The following is an 18,730-nucleotide window of genomic DNA, read 5'->3' as shown; positions in this document are numbered from 1 at the left end:
TTTGTGTTTTTATATTGTAAAGTGCCCTGTGACCCTTCATTTGAGGTATAGAATAATAATAATAATAATAATAATAATAATAATAATAATAATAATAATAATGATAATAATAATAACAACAACAACAAGTTTTGATGAGGCCCTAAGCTACTGAAGGTAATGGGGCCCTTTATATGTCCAGCTGTCCTTGATCAATAAGAAATTGTCAGTTTTTTGTGTTGAATATATGCTATATGGTAATTTATGGACCTAATAAGTATCTACACAGCAAAAAACACTGTTGCTGTATGTAGGTTTTACTTTGTTTTTTATCTTATATTTTGGAAATGTACTCCAGGTTTTTCCCCTTAAAATTTTTTGGGGGCTCCCAAGAGAGTGGGGCCTTAAACAAGGCACGTCCAAAGTCTGTTTTGGGAGCCTAATCCGGCCCCTTTGGCAGTTTATTTCCTGGGGCAAAATAAAAACAAAAAACAAACAAACAAAAAACTTCAACAGCTTCAATCCTTAAAAAATCTCAACAACTCCAACCCTAAAAAAAATCTCAGCAACTTAAATCCTAAAAAATAGTCAACTACATTGGTTGGCCCTTTGGTCAGACCCCACAGCCCTCCACTTAATCGAATCTGGCCCTCTTTGAAAAAAGTTTGGACACCGTTGTAAGCTTGTTTAGTCTATACATAAATCCGGCACTGCCTTTGAATAAAAAAGGCCTGCTCTGGAATTGTGCTCTGCATGTTTTACAAGCCAAGCATCTGGGCACTGCCTTCGCTCGTTTGCTTTGCTTTGATCGGCTAATTGGAATTGCAGAATTGTAGAGTTGGAAGGGATCCCCGAGGGTCATCCAGTCCAACCCCCTGCGAAACAGGAATCTTCTACTCAACATGGGGCTCCAACCTATGACCCTGAGATTACGAGATCTCATGCTTTCCCGGCTGAGCGATCCCAGATCTGCCTCGCGAAATTATTTCACTGGATCCACTTCGCGTTTGCAAAAACTTCAATTTTAAGAGTTTTAAAAAGCTACCCGTGCCTCGCGCGAAAAATCAAAAACTGCCCTGGCGGGCGGGGAGGGGCTTCTTCTTCTTCCTTTTCCTTTTTTTCTTTTTGCAAGCACGTCTCTCGTTTGCAAAAAAGCACACACACACCACCTAGTAGCTCTTCCTGCACGAGAAACTCCGGCGCGGAAAAACATTCCCGCCTCTGCAAATTAAAAACCGGCGCACCGCAATCCATTACAGCTGCAAGATCTGTCGCGCCACTATTTAGATTTGATAAAAGGAGCGGCGTGGTGGTATATTAAAAAGTCTCTTCCCTACTTGCATTGCATGGCGTGGGTGCTGCGGGTGCGTTTTAGCTAGCGTTAACAGAGCGTTAACAGAAACGGCATCCTGATATCCGTGTTTTGCAACTCTCCCTTTCCAATAAAAGTCCTGCGCGACGGAAGAATGCGGATTGATTCCGGATTCGAAGCGCGCACGGCTGTTGCATCCGCACGCCGCCCTGCCAGCGTGGCTCAGGTATGGCCCCAGAGAAAGTGTAGGGAAGTTGACTTGGCCCTTGACGCTGCGGGTTCCTCTTCTCCTTAAATGACTAGATATCTTAAGCGGAGATAGGGACCCTCTCTTTTTTTATTTCGCCTTGGAAGGGGGGCGGTGCTTGTTCCTTTTACATGGTGGGGAGGTAATGGGGAGTCTTGCTTCCTGCTCTTTCTCCAGCCCCTCCCCCCACCCTATTTCTCTCTCCATTTCTCCCTCTGTTGCTTTGGGTGGGGAACCTTGTGACCCATCAGAGGTGTTACTTTAATTTCTTGTCCCGTCTTTCCATCCCAAGACCCCAGTCAGAGCGAGATCCAACACTACAAAGTAAAAATGCAGTTTTGAGCAACAGATTCCAGTTTTGCAGGGGGTTGGACTAGATGACCCCTGGGGTCTCTCCCAACGACAATTCTGTTATTCTGCTATTTTAATTAGCTGATCAAAAACAAGCAACTGAGCTAAGGCTGTGCTCAGATGGTGGGCTTGTAAAACATGCGTACCACAATCCCAAACCAGAGCTTTTTTTTTTTTACTCAGAAGGATATTATTACTATTTTGATTATTATTTGCAATATAAACACACACAGGCCATGCTTCCTGGGGCAGATGGGAATTGTAGTTCAGCAACATCTGGAGGACCACACATTCATCACATCTCTTTCACAACCTAATAGGTTATTGTCAGGCAGTTTTGTGGGTTTTCTCTCAATACTTGCGAAGCTAAATATTGGGTTTTTTTCCTTTTAAATTTTTGAAACTTTATTGTGATATAACCACTATTAGTAACCACCACAAGGTTAAATATTTTTACGTAATGAGCCCTTCCCCCATAGTATTTAGAAAATGCTGTCTTGTTTTTTGGGTGGTCCCATTTTGCTCCCAAAATGATTGGCACTGTGCCACTCGCATTTGCTCTTAGAGGGGGAAATGACAAAAGGCCATTCCAGTAACTTTTTATTTCTTCCTGGTTGTTGTTGTTGTTTAAATTGATAATAGTTCTGGTCTCCTTTTCAGGTTGATGTTTCCCTGGACCCTTTGAAGATGTGAGTATTTGGAGTAGAGGATAAGAGGATGACCCAGATTTGGCTCAAAGAAGACCTTAGATATCCAAGCAATGACTGAATGTGAGCTAGTGTGATTACAAATAAACATGGATTTTGTTCCTCAGCCTGAAATAAGGAGGGTGGCTGTCATGGCCTTTTTAGTGGTGGCTCCCAGATGGTAGAACAGTCTTCCCCAGAGAGGCTCACCTTTTGCCTATGAAGTCCCCCCCCCCTTTTTGGTGTCAAGTGAAGTTTTTAAAAAGAATCCCAGCCCTTTTAACATCATCCTAGGCATAATTCCATCCTTATTTTCAGACCGTGATATATCAATACATTGCAACGTTTAGCCGGTGGATATATTGCAATGTTGAAAACCAGATATTGCCCAGCCCTATTATTGAGCTGTTAAATTTCTGCCTTTTATGGTGGTTGAGAGTGCAATTTAATTTCTGCTGAGTTTTCTGTCTCTCTGTGTGATTGTATCAGGGCTGAGGAACCTTTGACCCTCCAGACGCCATGGGCTCCATAGGAAGCTGCCTTATACAGTACTGAGCTAGACCAAAGTTCGTAAGCCAGCAACAAACCATGGTTTCAGTGGATTAAACGAACCATAGTGAAGCTGCTGGGGCAGAGTTCAAACATATAATGCTGAGTCGTGATTTAATAAACCATGATTCAGGTTGATGTGCAAGACAGGCCTAACTTTGCTACGATGAATGTGTGTTACCCTATTTCTTTCTCCTTCGGAAATAATTCTTCTATCAACACACATGGCATCTAAGGTTTCTCTGAACTTGCTTCTCAGGTCAAACCCTGGCAACGAGAGGAATAATGGCAAAACTCTGAAGAAGCATGTCAAAGCAGCTCCACTAAGGCATCCTGGTAAGTTTGGGTTGCTCAGTTTTTGAAAATGTTTGGGTTGGGGAGCCCAGGTGCACCCGGATGCCCCTATTCTGCCCCCCCCCCGGCCCTTGCTGAATTCCAGGTGTGTGGGTTCTTAGGGGTGTTAATCAGTGCCACCAAAGTCCGGTTCAACTCCTTGGAGGGCAAGTGCGGAAATTTGGTAATAAACCAATGGAATCTGCAACACAGTGTTGCAGCGTGAATGATTTCCTTATTCACTGCCTTTATTGCCCAGCTCTCCTCCAAGGAGCTCAAGGCGGCATACAGAATTCTCCTCTTTATGTGACCCTCACAACAACCCTGTGAGGTGGGTTAGGAAAATGGCGATGGGAGTTCGGGGCTTTAGGTGGCATTCTTGACTCGATCATGGAAGGTGAGGAGCACAATTACAAACTTCTTGCATTAAATAATGTACAGTCCTACCTTGGAAGTCAAACGGAATCCGTTCCGGAAGTCCGTTCGACTTCCAAAGCCTTCGAAAACCAAAGCTTGGCTTCTGATTGGCTGCAGGAAGCTCCTGCAGCCAATCGGAAGCCGCGTCGGACGTTCGGCTTCCAAAAGAACGTTCGAAAACTGGAACGCTCACTTCCGGGTTTGAATCGTTCGGGACCCAAAACTTTTGAGAACTAGGCTGTTTGAAAAGCAAGTTACGACTGTATTTAAAAGGAAGGGGCATGTGCAAATGGGCCAACGTAAGTTTGAGATTAATCGGGAAATAATGGAGAATGGGAACAGGAAAGGGTATGTATGAGAGGCAGGTCAGAGTGGCTTTTCTCCAGGTGGGAGACTGAGGAAGGGGAAGCTCTTCCAGATGGGAAGTGGGGAGATTCAACTCTCTTTATGTGTGAAGATTATGATAAAATGGTGACTGAGGGCTACATACCCGTAGATATATTTATAATTTTGTGTTTTATGAGGATCATTCATGTATTTTACTTTAGTTTTTTCTGTTATATCTGTTATTATTATTATTATCATTCCCTTTTTTAATTTGAATTTATGGCATATTCGGTTGAAAACCTTTAATAAAATTGATTCAAAAGAGGGTGGTGCAGGCCGCCGGGCCGCCAGGGGGGGTGCCCGCCAGACAGCCACACTGGGAAACGGGGCGTCGGCGCGTCAGAGGGATCTTCGCACCAGGGCGCCAGATATGCTTAAGACGGCCCTGCCTATTAGCATAATGAAGAGAGATTTGTATACATTGCCCAATACATTTAACTTCTCTATCTGGCCCTTGGGACTCTCTCCAGGCCATGCCTCAGACTTCCCTGTTTGCACCCTCCTTAAGACTTTCTGCCTGCCTTACCAAATTTTGATAATGCTTCCCGATTTGCCTGGATGGAGGAGAGAGGGGCCTTTGTCTGTGTGGAAAGTAGCCTACCATACGGAGGTAAAATTAACCTTCTGTTGCTCCACTCACTTTTGCCACTGGCCCTGCCAGCCGATGACATGTTGCCCTTGGGAGATTACCAAGAAGGGAATGTGGCCCTCAGGCTGGAGAGAGTTCTGCACTCCTGCACATAAGAGAAGAAAAAAAACATTTTGGTTTCCCTGCAGAGAATTATGCCCCGTTCTCTGCCCCAAAGCAATCTGGCTGCAAAATCTTGGACTGTTTTTAAGGATTATCTGTGTGTGTGTGTTTCTTTGGCACCCGTTTCAGGAAAACGGGAACTGCGGTGCTGCTTTCTCCTCCCAGCCCTCTCAGCTGGGTTTTCTTTCCACACAATGTGACTGCAGGCTTCTGAACAGGGCATAATCCTTTACAGCCAAACATTTCTCCTGTCGTTGGGGTCAGAAGTCAGAAAGCCATTGTCCGGTTATTTATAGCTGTGTCCTGTCTCTGAATTATCTTTGTTCGTTTGGGGCAGGCGGGTTGGAAAGCAGCCGACAAGTGGCAGGCCGGCTGGAGGTTTTGTGCTTGTGCCGGAGCCATTTTTACTGGGCGAGGGGGTTAGTGTGCTCAGCTGTACAACATCCAAGTTCTCTCCCCCCCCCTTCCCCACATCCTAGGGGTGGACGGTGGGGCACAAGGCAAGGAGCCCAAATGTGGGTGGAGCAAAAGGCAGAGAGCCTTCTCGGTAGTGGCGCCCGCCCTGTGGAACGCCCTCCCAGCAATAAGCAACTATTTTACTTTTAAAAGACAACTGAAGGTGGCCCTGTTTAGGGAAGTTTTTAATGTTTGATGCTGTATTGTTTTTAATATTTGGTTGGAAGCCGCCCAGAGTGGCTGGGGAAACCCAGCCAGATGGGCGGGGTATAAATAATATATTATTATTATTATTATTATTATTATTATTATTATTATTATTATTAAAGCTGACAATTGGTGGAGCCAGAGCCCATCAGAGGAAGTGCCAGTTTAGGCCACATTCACAGCATAATGAGCATTTAGAGTGCATGGCTTCGTCCCAGAGAATCCTGGGAACTGACATTTACCCCTCACAAGGGATTAGGCCTAATCTAGTCCTACGTCCTTCTTCTGACAGTGACTGACCAGGGCCACATTCATACCAGACATTTAAAGGACTATAATACCCCTTAAACCAGGCTTCCTCAACCTCGGCCCTCCAGATGTTTTGAGACTACAATTCCCATCATCCCTGACCACTGGTCCTGCTAGCTAGGAATCATGGGAGTTGTAGGCCAAAAACACTGATAGGGCCGAGGTTGAGGAAGCCTGCCTTAAACAGTCATGGCTTCCCCCAAAGAATTCTGGGAGCTGTAGTTTGTTACGGGTGCTGAGAGTTGTTAGGAAGACCCCCCAATTCCCCTGGCACAGCTACAATTCCCAGAGTGAGTTAATCAGTCAGTCCCTCTTCACGGTGGACTATGGGAATTGTAGCTCTTGGGGGAGGGAATAGGGGGACCGCTAACAACTCTCGGCTCCCTGAACAAATTGCAGTTTCCCAGGATTTTTGGGGGGAAGCTGCATCTGTTTAAAGCGGTATGATACTGCTTTAAATGTGTATACTGCAGATAGGGCCTTAGGGTGTCAAACCAAACCCCTTATTTGTGGGGAGTGGGAGGCATCTCTTTCTCAATAATTCCTCTGGTTTTCTCCTTCCAGGGTCCTTCAAGAAAAAAGAATTGGAAGTTTTTGTCGGCAATCTCCCGTTGGATATCAGGGAGGTGAGGCTTGGTGCTTTCTGTTTTGAAATATATTTCTTGCGGACACTTCCGCCGACTGCCTTTTTCTCGTGATGTATATTAAGCCGTGAAAAAAAAACAATGTCCAGACTCTTTATATTCAAATGAACTCTATTCATAAACATATAACCGAGAAGAATACATTTACAATCTCATGCTTATTCACGTTGTTCCTTATCGAGAGCTCCTGTGCAGGTTTCTCCCTTATTAACGTTTCTGTTTCACTTCAGACAGATCACACAGACCCACACTGTCCTCAGCAGAGCAGCAATTATCCTCGCATATGCACAGAGAGGAGCAAAAAACAAGAGTTACTGGAATAACAGTCACAATGGAATGGAATGCCTCTCTCATGTGACTCAACCAATCACACGAGGGCCACTGCCAAAGGGGGGGGGGGAAACCCCATGTTAAAAATACACAGTAATTTAACATAAGTAAATATTGCCATTTAAGGAAATTTTAACCATTATCCTTAACGTTGCATTACTGGATAGCTCAGTTGGTTAGAGTGTGGTGGAGATAACGCCAAGGTTGCAGGTTTGACCCCTGTAAGGGGCAGCTGCATATTCCTGCATTTCAGAGGGTTGCGCTAGATAATTCTCAGGGTCCCTTCCAACTCTACAATTCTGTGAGTAGCTGAGTGATCAGTCCTTCTTCCCAAAGGGACTCTGGGAATTGCAGCTCGGTCAGGGGGGTCACCTAGCATTCAGCACCTTAAACAAAAACTCCACCTCCCAGGATTCCTTTGGAGGAAGCCATGACTGTTTAAAGTGCTAGATACTGCTTTAAATTCACTATGCAGGCAAGGCCTGAGATTTAAAACTCAGGGACGAATTTAATTCGTTCCGCAAGTCAATTCGTTTTGCGAAAAATTCGTCTTGCGAATCGCGGTTTCCCATAGGAATGCATTGAAATTTCTTTTTTTGCCCATAGGAACGCATTAATTAAATTTCAATGCATTCCTATGGGAAACCGTGATTCACAATACGAATTTTTTCGCAAAACGAATTCTTGCGAGTCACCATCAGATCGCAAGACGCATTCGTCTTGCGAAAAATTCGTCTTGCAGGGCATTCGTCTTGCGAGGTACCACTGTATACCCCTTTGTGTGCTGTAATTAAACTGCAGGGATCTCTCTTGGTTGAGCCCGGGAGTGATTTTCGGGGTGGGGTGTCGATCCCGTTGTGAATCTTCCCCTCTTGTTTCTATCTTAGACAGACTTAGCGATTGCGTTCAGGGAGTTTGGCGTGAAGACGGTCAGGAAACACAAGACAACTTTTACCAGGTACACCCTACTGTAAATGGAAGGTATTGGAAGAAATCTTTGATAACCCTCCATTCAGGGATTGGGAAACGTCCGCCCTCCCGCGAGGGGTGATCCTCTTCGGCCTTGTGAGGTCTTCCCATTATGGGTGGATAGCCTCCTGCTACTCTCAGTAGGTTGCTGTTGCCCACTTTCCCTCAAGAGTGGGAGGACTGTGGCCCCTGAGGCCGACCGATCTGGCCCTCGCAGCTCTCCCTAGACCACGCCTCTCACCCACCTGCTTCGTACCCTCCATGTTTTGCTTTTGCCCGGCTGGGACTTGTAAGCCATATATACTCAGTGGCCCCGCCCACTTTTGCCTCTGGCCCCGCCCACCACTGGCGTGTGGTTCCGGAAGGGCATGTTGCCCTTTGTCCACCTGCGTCCTGAGGCCACGGTGAGCGTTTCTCTTTCCCTGGCTCTTTTTTTTTCTTCTGGAGAGATTGAAATGCCAACATGGCGCAACAGCTGACGCCGTTCTCCTTCTCTGCAGCTTTGGGTTTCTGGAGCTGGCGTCCGCCGACATGGTCAAGCTCGCCATCGAGCGGATGAACGGGAGCCAGGTTCATGGGCGGCGCATAATAGTGGCTGTTGCAGAGGACAGGAGGGTCCGCGAGCCCACAAACACGGACACGGAGATGCCGGTAAATATTCCTGCCTCTCTTTTAGCATTGTCTATACCGGGCTTCCTCAACCTTGCCCTGCAGATGTTTTGAGACCACAATCCCCATCATCCCTGACCACTGGTCCTGCTAGCTAGGGATCATGGGACTTGTAGGCCAAAAGCACCTGGAGGGCTGAGGTTGAGGAAGCCTGGTCTGCACTGACCAGCAGAAGCTCTCTCCTGGTTTTCAGCCAGGGTCCTCCTCTCCCAGCCCTAGCTAGAAATGTCGGGATTTGAACTCAGGACCTGCTGTTCCACCCACTGAGCTATAAGCACTTCCCGATAGGTGTTGGGTGTTTTTCCTTTTCTGGATGACGGGGCTCCAAACCTCATGTTTCATTGCAGGATTTGGAACCCATCCCCTTGGAAGAAACTGGACCCAAGTGTGGTATGTTGCACCCTTGGGGGTTTTCATGTTGTTTCCTTTGATACAGTCCTCCCTGCTATATCCTGGGGGCTCAGGGCAGCTTTCCACTCTCTCCCACCCAACCTGCAAAACGACAGTGATTTCCTCGTTGGGCGAAGAAATCAAATTTTCAGGCCAAATGAAATGAGAATGATATTGTAAACATAAAACCTATTTAAATAAGGTGCTGCTGGAAGGAATTTTTTTATTTTTTGTTTCGACTATTTAAATAACACACGCTTACCTGGACACACTTTTTTTTACCCTGGGTTTTGACACTTGATGTGTGTGTTTTTAGGAACCACCTCAGTTGGAGGATTGTAAATCATTTTATTTTATTTTATTCCTTTTCAAATATATTTATTGATTTTATAAGACTAAAAGACACATAAAACACAAAAATCACATAGGGCACAAAAATAGAACATGCCAGACAAAATACAAAAAGAAAAACAAAAATCCATATTTTCCATTCATATATCCTCTCATTGTTGACTTCCTCGTATCCCTTCTTACTGCGTTTCATTGTATATCATCCTTAGTGTTTTCTATATCATACTTCAATTCTCTTTATTTTTCCCTTAACAAACATAGTTCAGTCCTTTTAAAATTACCTTAACGAACATTTCCTTTCTTATTTAACACCTTAACACTTAACTCCCCCAAGTATAAGATGCCCCTGATTTTTGGGGACTCAAAATTAAGAAAATGCACTATGCACTATCCATGTACAAGACGGCCGCTTACTTTAAACTTCACAAAATTAGGAAAAAATATAGTCTTATACACGGAAAAATACGGTATTTTAGGATCAGACTCAGGCTAAATGGGGCAGGTGGGCGGGGTTGCCCACCTGTCAATCACATGACATCATAATTACATCACCTGTCAAACTCCCTTGCTCCTATAGACAGTCGGGGAGAATTTTGCACTGAGCCTCAACATTTCATGGCTACTGAGCATGCTCAGTCCTCATTGGTGGGCCAGCCCTTTGTGGGGGGTTTTAATGGAGCAGGGTGGCATTCTTCTGCACACCTTGGGATCTCCCTAAGCATATTGAGACTGGGCTTTCTCTCTCTCTCTGTTGACTTTGTTTCAGTTCTATTTCTACTGCCACTCTCAAACCTTGCCTGTTCTTTAATTTCCCCTTACTTCCCGTCTTGTTCTCAGCAGATCCTCCCCCAAAAGCTGACACCCAGACCTTGGACCCTTCGAAGCTGAAGGTCCTTTATGCCATTCCCATGGAAATGAGGTGAGGAGGAATATCTTATAACAACACGAAGTGGCATAAAATGTCATCTGCATTTGGGTGTAAATTTCTACTCGTACGCATAGATTTTTTTGGCGTTATTTTCACAATTATATGCACTTCTATGCATGCTTTACCTCGGTATATTCATTTTTGCATACATCACTTGGCTGAAGGACTACATTACGAAATTCAGAGGAAAAATTGAGAAGTGCACATTTGGAAGGCCAAACAACAGGGCTCCTGTTGGCTCTAGCCCAGTGGTTTCCCAAACTTGGGCCGCCAGCTGTTTTTGGACTACAACTCCCATCATCCCTAGTTAGCAGGGCCAGTGATCAAGGATGATGGGAACTGTAGTCCAAAAACAGCTAGAGAGCCAAGTCTGGGAAACCCTCCTCTAGTGCAACATCCTGTTCTTACAACCAGAAGCCCACAAACAGCTCCTGAGCGCGAGCGCAACTCTCCTCACTTCAGATTCCCAGAAAGTGATATTCAGAAAAATACTGGACAGTAGCAGGAGAACAATAGCCATTGATAATGAATTTGTCCAGTCTTCTTTTAACGCCATCCAAAGTAGTGGCCATCACTGCCTCCTATGGGAGGGAGTTCCATAATTTAACTATGCACTGTGTGAATAAATCCTACCTTTTTATCCCTCCTGAATCTTCAAATATTTGACTTGGTTGGATGTATGAAAGCTCCATAGTTAGGAGAAGGGAAGGGAAACTCTTCTCTGCCTACTTTTGTCATTTATACACCTTTATAATATTCCACCCCTCCACCCCGTCCCTTATTTGGCTGTTCTATGAACTAACAAGCCCAAAATGTTGGAACCCCCACTGGGCGCTTTCTTTGACTCCTTGATCCTTTCTTGACTTCTGTGCTTTATGTTCTTCCGCGAGGTATTTTTAACCGAGTACCAGAAGAATATTTTGATTGGTGTTGTGACTTTCCTTCCAGAACTTTGTTCTTGCTGCAGATGTTAACAGATTGCTTTCGGGATGTGGACTGGCTGTTCTCCATAGCAAAATTCGTAGGGAAAGCTGCACTGCTGGTGTTGGATACCGTTCCGCAGACCCCCTTCTTCTGGGCCATCCATCTCACAGAGGTTGGTGCAAACTGCAAATTCGTTTTGGCTAAGCCGCTTGCCTATTTGCCCACTGCTTCCCAGGATTGTGGCTCCATACAGCCTGGCGAAGCGAAGCAGTTTAGTGCTCCCTGTTAGCGGTGAAAGCAGCGTAAGCGCACAATGTGCTGCAATGCAACAGACGGCGGTTCATTGAGCTCTAACGCACTTTGAAAGGCACTGGCCTCGTTTGGGAAAGAGGGCAAATGGTAGAATAAATAAATGGTAGAGTAAATGGACACAAATCTGACATCAGGAATCACAAGACAGAGAAACCAGTAGGAGAACACTTCAGCCTCCCAGGACATTTTATACAAGATCTCAAAGTAGCTGTCTTATTACAAAAGAATTTCAGAAATAGACTGGAAAGAGAAGTTGCTGAACTGCAATTTATCACCAAACTTAAAACCATGGAGAAACCTGGTCTGAACAAAGACATTGGATTCTTAACTCATTATATATGATAAAGCTATCTTTAGCCATTCCTTGCTTTTCCTCTGGGACCAATTGCAGTTGTAAACAGTCATAAATTCTTCCTGTAAGACCAAATGCAGTCATAAACAGTCCGGTTTCCTACCTCTCCTCACCCTCTCACTGTATGTGGGGATCTGGTGACTTCTGTTTCAGTGTATCTGAAGAAGTGTGCATGCACACGAAAGCTCATACCAATGACAAACTTAGTTGGTCTCTAAGGTGCTTGTAGAAAGTTGCTTTTGATGGCCTCTGCACGCGTTGTGTAGTGAAAGAAAGGATGCTAGAGGAACTGAAATATTTCTTCTTTAAATGGAGTGTCTTTAAGTGGAAATGTGAGGGGAAAGGGATGTTGTGCTGCCCATCAGGCAATGGCTTTTTACACCTGCCTTGCCCCACCCTCCAGCCCTAGGAGGCTTTCCCAGACCATGACTTTGAGAACAGCAGAAGGAGCTGGAAAGTGAGTAGCTCAGGGATAGTTTTAAGGATTGTGTGTCCTTGTTTCTCAATTTGATCCTTTTGTGTGGCTTTGTATGTTCCGTGGGTTTGTTCCGTGGGTCCATTGTGGTTTGCTGTTATTTTTCTTGGTTATAGTTTAGTACAATGCAATACAAATCTTTCATTACAGTCATAGACCAGCATAAAAGGGTGAGATACAGTCCTTTAAAATCTGAAAACCGTTTTGGAAAGCTAAAAGGTATTAACAGAAGGTGAATATAAAAGTCTGTAAGAATTTAAAAGAAGCTAAAAGAAGGGATAGGAGCATTGGGCGGGTATGGAAGAGCATAAAATGTTGCTATATAAAAGACTTTAACTATATTCATTTACAGAGCACTCTGATATGTTCATTAAATCTAGTCTGTGGCACAGTTCATCCTCCGACGAATTTTGAGTGCTGCTGTGCAGAATCTAGCAGCGTTGTATGTTGTAGCAGGATTGGTATCTGAGAGCAGCAGGGAGCTATAGAATCGCCCCGTGCGCCCTGGGTACTTATGAAGTAGTGGGGAAATCAGGCTGATACGAATGTCTCTGTAATACAGGCACTGGAGGAGGACATGCTCAACCATTTCTATTTGTCCAGAGTAACAGGAGCAGTGTCTCTCTGGGTAGTCAATCTTCCTGTATCGGCCATCAATAACAGCCGAGGGGAGGGCATGACATCGAGCCAGGGTAAAAGCCCTTCGGTGTTTAGGGACTTCGAGTTTGGTTAGATATGCCATAGGGGAGGCAAAGTACCTGGTAGATTCCTTGGCAATAAAAGTTGGGAGTCCTGGCTAGATCCAACTGGCGCCCTGTGTCTACTACACATTGTTTAATGAGTGCTTTAGCCTGATTGTATCCCATTCTAAGTAGAAGACCTGGAGAGAAGCCCAGGGATGAGATTTTAGTTGCCACTGCCTGTTTTCCACATAGATTGAAAATCATCATTCATAGTTAGTGGGGCAAGGCCACGGGGAAATAGTTTAAGCCAATAATTGAGTATGGTCGCCCACATTCTAGCCTTCACTTTTGTGAAGCCTGTCTCAAGTCTCAGAGTAGCATTAGAGACACATTTTGGGACTTGAAGGAGTGACCTTTGAAATTTGGATTTTACAATTATTTATTGTAATCAATTAGTGTAAGCCAGGCATGTCCGACAGGTAGATCGTGATCTACCGGTAGATTGCTGGATGTTTGCGGTAGATCACCGGGCCCCCCAAAGAAGCTCAACAACTTTGGCTCCCCTAAAAAAAAAGCTCAATAATTTTTGCCCTTCACCCCCCAAAAACGGGTAGATCACTGTCAGTTTTTAACTCTGTGAGTAGATTGCAGTCTCTTGGGAGTTGGCCACCCCTGGTGTAAACTGTTTAATTATTGTTTGCTGGTATTTAATTTTACTGTTCACTATTGTATTCCAATGGATTATTGAATATTGCTTTAATTGATATTATACCGTAAGTCGGTTATTTTAAAGTTATTGGGACTTCTTTGTATTGGCTCAGATTGTTATCTGTATACCGCCTTATGTATAGTAATTCAGAAAGGCGGTATGCCACTTAAAAGTGAAATGAAATGAAATACTAGAGGACTTTTGCTTGTGTATGTGAACGTTCAACAGGAGCTAAAATACACCAGATACTGTTTTTTCTGTTAAAATGTAGGAATGTCATAAGGCTATGCGGACGCTGTTCAGGGCCTTGGCAGAAAGTGAGTCTTGTGCTCCTTTTCTGACAAAGCAAGAGGTTCAGCGAGGGACACGCTGCTTGGCAGAGTGCATTGTGGGGGATGAAGGCAATGCCTGGAACAGGTGAGAGGATTATGGAAACAAATACACGTTGCGTGTTTGGGGTTGAGAACAAATCATGTAGTTAAGACAAATGGCATGGGTGGATATCTCTGCAGGTGGCTATTAGTTATGACGGCTCAGTTGAGCCTTCCTGTGCCACAGCAGTATACCTTGGGGGTACTGGAGGCTGGGGACTTACAGCAGGGGAGGTTGCAAGCTTCCCAGCGACACCTGGCTGCCCCTCATTGGGAACAGAATACTGGGTCGAAATTAAAAGCAGAGGTATCTTTCTTCTCTCTCTCTCTCTCTTGCCTCTCTCCCTTTCTCAGGTGCTGGGTTGTGGAGAAGGTGGAAGATTTGGCGGTAGTGTTCTTTGTGGATTTTGGCCGCTCTGCCACTGTCCCGCTTAATTCCCTGCGGAAGCTGGACAGGGATGATTTCTGGGCGATAAAACCTTTGGCACAGCCGTTTGCACTCCAGGAAGGCAAGTGAAGGCAAAATTTGGTGGAGCAGTGAACACAAATTTCACCCTTGTACTGTAGGTTAGCTGCTAACAACGCCCTCACCCCCCAAATAAAAAATTTAAAAATCTGAAGAGGTTGCCGCTGGCCAAATCCAGCAATACTGAGTGTCTGGGGGAGGCAGAGACAAAAACCTAAACCCCAGAGAAATAGAATGGAAGGGCATGACTGGCTTTTCAGAACCTGAACAGAGGTTGGATGGCCATCTGTCATGGATGCTTTAGCTGAGATTCCTGTGTTGCAGTGGGTTGGACTAGATGACCCATGGGGTCCCTTCCAACCCTATGATTCTAACAGAAGCACACACACTCCATATTGCAGCATTTTTGTTGCAAGTCCCTCTTGTACTGCTTACCAAATAATTCCTTTTGACTCATACTCTCTTTCCTTTTTTAGAGGTTTTCCCACCTCAAATCATGATGAGACAAATCCTGGAAGGGAAGGTGGTTGGCCCATTGAAGACAGAGGTAAGGACAGAAGCGTCTTGCAACTGTTAATGTGCAGAGGAAATGATTTTTTTTGCCGTCTTCCAGACTTTTGATAGCCACAGAACCTCTTTTCTGTCTCCTGAATTGACACGGGTGAATCCTCAAAAGGTTTATTTTAAAAGTGGCCAGAGGACGTGTGATCTGATTGCAGAGGACAGCCACAAATCAATCCACTAGATGTGCCTCCAGTTTGGAAGGAAGCTCCAGAACAGCGAATGTACGGAAAGTCCTGATTCATATATCACATTAACCAGGGGTGCCCAAACTTTTTTCAAAGAGGGCCGACCAAAGTGGTTGAGCTTTTTTTAGGGTTTTACCCCCAGAGATAAACTGCCACAGGGGCTGAATTTAACCCCCCCCCCAAAAAAACGGACTTTGGACATGCTTGCATTAAACCATAGTTGAAAATGAACCTGTAGTTTAAGGTGAACTGAAACACGTTTTCCCCCTAACTCTTTGGTTGCTCTCCAAACCAACACCAATCAGGGTTTGTAATTGGTTTGCTTTCCATGGTTTGTCAAGAGAGAAACAAACCATAGCCCAGGTTTGGATAAGAAGAGTCCACCTCGACCCGCATCCTAGTATCACAGTAGAAGCCCACACTTTTAAAGGAATTTCCTTATCCTCCCCCCCCCCCCCGGCGACTGCATATTCACATCACCACCATTTAGCACATATGGCTTCCCCAAGAGCAGGCATCCCCAAAGTCAGCCCTCAAGATGTTTTAGGACTACAACTCCCATCATCCCTGACCACTGGTCCTGTTTGCTAGGGATGATGGGAGTTGTAATCCCAAAACATCTGGAGGGCCGACATTGGGGGTGCCTGCCCTAGAGAATTGGGGGATCTGCCATTTACAGTTCCTAACACCCGTGACAAAATACAGGTGAAACTCGGAAAATTAGAATATCGCCGAAAAGTGCATTTATTTCAGTAACGCAACTTAAAAGGTGAAACCAATATATGAGATAGATGCATGACATGCAAAGCAAGATATGTCAAGCCTTTATTTGTTGTAATTGTAATTATCTGTCATTAGGCGGGTCAATTATAAATGGAATGTAATTAATGAAATGTAATAGTGATGTTTATTTTTGTATTATTGTAACTGTTTATTACTGTGGAATTTCCAAAAGAAAGCATTTATAAAAATTAAAAAAAAAAATATTAACTTGCATTACTGAAATAAATGCACTTTTTGATGGTATTCTAATTTTACGAGTTTCACCTGTAGAGCCTGGTTGCTAGATCAGGCCAGTGACCCATCTAGTTCAGCACTGCCCCTTCTCCCAGTGGCCAACCAGATGATGATAATGATAATTTTATTCTCCATATGCCGCCCATCGGACTGGGTTGCCCCAGCCACTCTGGGCGGCTTCTAACATATATAAAAACACAATAAAACATCAAACATTAAAAACTTCCCTAGACAGGGCTGCCTTCAGATGTCTTCTAAAAGTCATAGTTGTCGATTTCCTTGACATCTGATGGGGGGGGGCATTCCACTGCCAATAAGGCCCTCTGCCTCGTTCCCTGTGACTTCAGCGAGGGAACTGCCCAAAAACCCTCGGAGCTGGATCTCACGTCCCGGCTGGATGATAGGGGTGGAGACAATCCTTCAGATGCCTCTGGGAAGCCCCCAAGGAGGACCAGAGCACAACAGCAGCTCTCCCTGCGACTGGTACCCAGCGGAGTACTACCTCCAAGAGTAGAACACAGCCATCATTGCTACTGGACATAGAGACTTAGCCTTCACGTTTTCACCTGCTGGGAGCCACCAGTACATCTTGTGACAGCAAATTTGCCCACAAGCTTTGCGGAAGAGCGATTCCTGCGGAAGCGAGTTCCAACAATGCGCTGCTGGAAGTACTTCCATTTGTGTCCTGGTCCTGAATCTTCCAACACTCAAGCTTCATTGGGTGATCCCCGTGTTATGAGAAAGGGAGAAAAAGATCTCCCTGTATCCTTTTCTCCAAACCATGCATTATCCTAGACACCTCTTAAAATGTCCCCCCCAATTAAAACTCCCCAAATGTTGTAACCTTTCCTCATGTGAGAGGTACTCATGCCAAACCAATTAGCTTGCTTCCTGGGAGCAGTGATAACATTTCAGTCTTGGGCTCCTCATTCATGTTAAATAAACTATAGGTTTTTAAAACTGCTGTTTAATGTGACAAGCGAATCATCCAGAGTTGCAACAGGCATCTCCTCCCAAGGTGGACAATTCTGCTTAATCTCTGCAGAACTGGCTGACCCAAAGAAGCAATGCTTTGATCCCTTACATCCTAGCAGAGGCAAGGTCTGGGTCTCATGCAGAGATGCAATGAGCATCTCTTTGCTCGCTGATGCATTTTACCTCCTGTGTAGCACACAGTTTAGGGAATTACACATTGGGTGTTCAAAGGCCGCTTCCTGCATGTTCTGAGGGTCAATGCAAGTTGGAGATCACTCTGTCCTGAATCTAAATTCTGCGCCAAGAGTTCCAAAGTGTCTCAGGACTCTGGAAACCCAGCGATTCTATGTGCAGCTAATGCATTTGGTGGTGTTTTAATTCTTCATCTACTAGGCATGAGAAACTAAAGCACAGCTTGGGAGTCTCAGCGGGGATTACCAACACTCTCCAGAGTTTCTCTTTGCATTATATTAAGGTCTAACAGCTTTTTCTATGAGGGAAAAAAAATTCAACCGGCTGGATTACAACTGAACCCCATGTTTACATCCAATTCCTGGAAAAATCCCCACATGGGTAGCCTGTTCCAAGGGCTGGAGGGTGACAGGAGCTATGGGTCATGATGGTTGTTTGGGGGCAGGGAGATGGTGTGTTTAAAAAAATAACACTAATATATTTTTTTCTAAGTCTATCTTGATAACTTTTTACAGCGACACATTTTGGAGTTTTCCATCGAAGCCGAGTAGAAGGAAGTTGTTAAAAGAAATTCTGGAGAGAACATTCGACAAGCAAGCTGATGGGCTCTTGGGAAAAAGGATTGTAAATGTTTTTGATGGGAGATGGGGTAAGCGGAAAGATGCTTTGCATTCATTTCCTACACCTTCCTGTTTCTATGCATTTTGGGGGGGGGGCTCTGTATCTGTTTAAAACAAGGCAGATTAAGTGTGCCTTGTTGTGGCAGGAAGAAAAAAAGAATGTCTTTCTCTTAATAAAAAGCATTTTGCCGTATTAGTGGTGTTCATAGATGGAGGGTTTGAAGAGGCAAGGAATGTTTAAAGTTTGCCTTCTGGATGAAAACTATTGATTGGGGCCTGTTCTTTCCACCTTGTTTCTGGAGTTTAGTTGATTAAAACAAAATATATACATGTACACCTCAAACTTGGTTGCTTTTTTAAAAAGTGATGCTGAGGAAGGAATTCTTTGATTGTCTCTTGCACTCAGGTGAGCTTTGTCCTCTGGAGTCATTTTTGCTGTTGATTTTCTACCCCCCACTCCAAGATCTGCTGATTTTAAAATATGCCCTACAGCAAGGGCTCCCAAACTGGTCCATGATGTGCTTGCGTTAAGATTTTTAATTGCATTTTTATTGCTCTCTTTCTTTCTTGTACTTTATTGCATTTCAGTTCTAGGCAATTTCAGTTCTAACGGAGTAAAT

General features: G+C 44.6%; 1 protein-coding gene across 1 annotated transcript; it reads left to right on the top strand.

Annotated features, from left to right (window-relative positions):
* The first annotated feature begins 1,346 nt into the window (after nucleotides 1–1,346).
* On the top strand, nucleotides 1,347–18,444 carry TDRD10 (tudor domain containing 10). Its single transcript, XM_035098638.2, has 13 exons — nucleotides 1,347–1,517; nucleotides 2,550–2,578; nucleotides 3,384–3,460; nucleotides 6,549–6,610; nucleotides 7,846–7,916; nucleotides 8,428–8,578; nucleotides 8,944–8,986; nucleotides 10,178–10,256; nucleotides 11,214–11,361; nucleotides 13,992–14,137; nucleotides 14,446–14,600; nucleotides 15,034–15,104; nucleotides 18,006–18,444. The coding sequence occupies exons 1-13, from the start codon at nucleotides 1,446–1,448 to the stop codon at nucleotides 18,039–18,041; spliced, it is 1,140 nt and encodes a 379-aa protein (XP_034954529.1). The 5' UTR covers nucleotides 1,347–1,445; the 3' UTR covers nucleotides 18,042–18,444.
* The last annotated feature ends 286 nt before the right edge of the window (nucleotides 18,445–18,730 follow it).

The sequence above is a fragment of the Zootoca vivipara genome, chromosome 17 (assembly GCF_963506605.1).
Source record: "Zootoca vivipara chromosome 17, rZooViv1.1, whole genome shotgun sequence".
NCBI classification, from domain to species: domain Eukaryota; kingdom Metazoa; phylum Chordata; class Lepidosauria; order Squamata; family Lacertidae; genus Zootoca; species Zootoca vivipara.
Note: the sequence above shows the minus strand (reverse complement) of the source record. Positions and strands in the feature narration are given on the sequence as shown.

Bases quoted from the DNA above. Each gene is read 5' to 3' on its own strand.
- TDRD10 (XM_035098638.2), top strand. From the start codon at position 1,446: ATGCGGATTGATTCCGGATTCGAAGCGCGCACGGCTGTTGCATCCGCA. The intron at 2,579-3,383 runs GTGAGTATTTGG...CTTGCTTCTCAG, and splicing joins TCCCTGGACCCTTTGAAGAT to GTCAAACCCTGGCAACGAGA. The intron at 14,601-15,033 runs GCAAGTGAAGGC...TTCCTTTTTTAG, and splicing joins GCCGTTTGCACTCCAGGAAG to AGGTTTTCCCACCTCAAATC.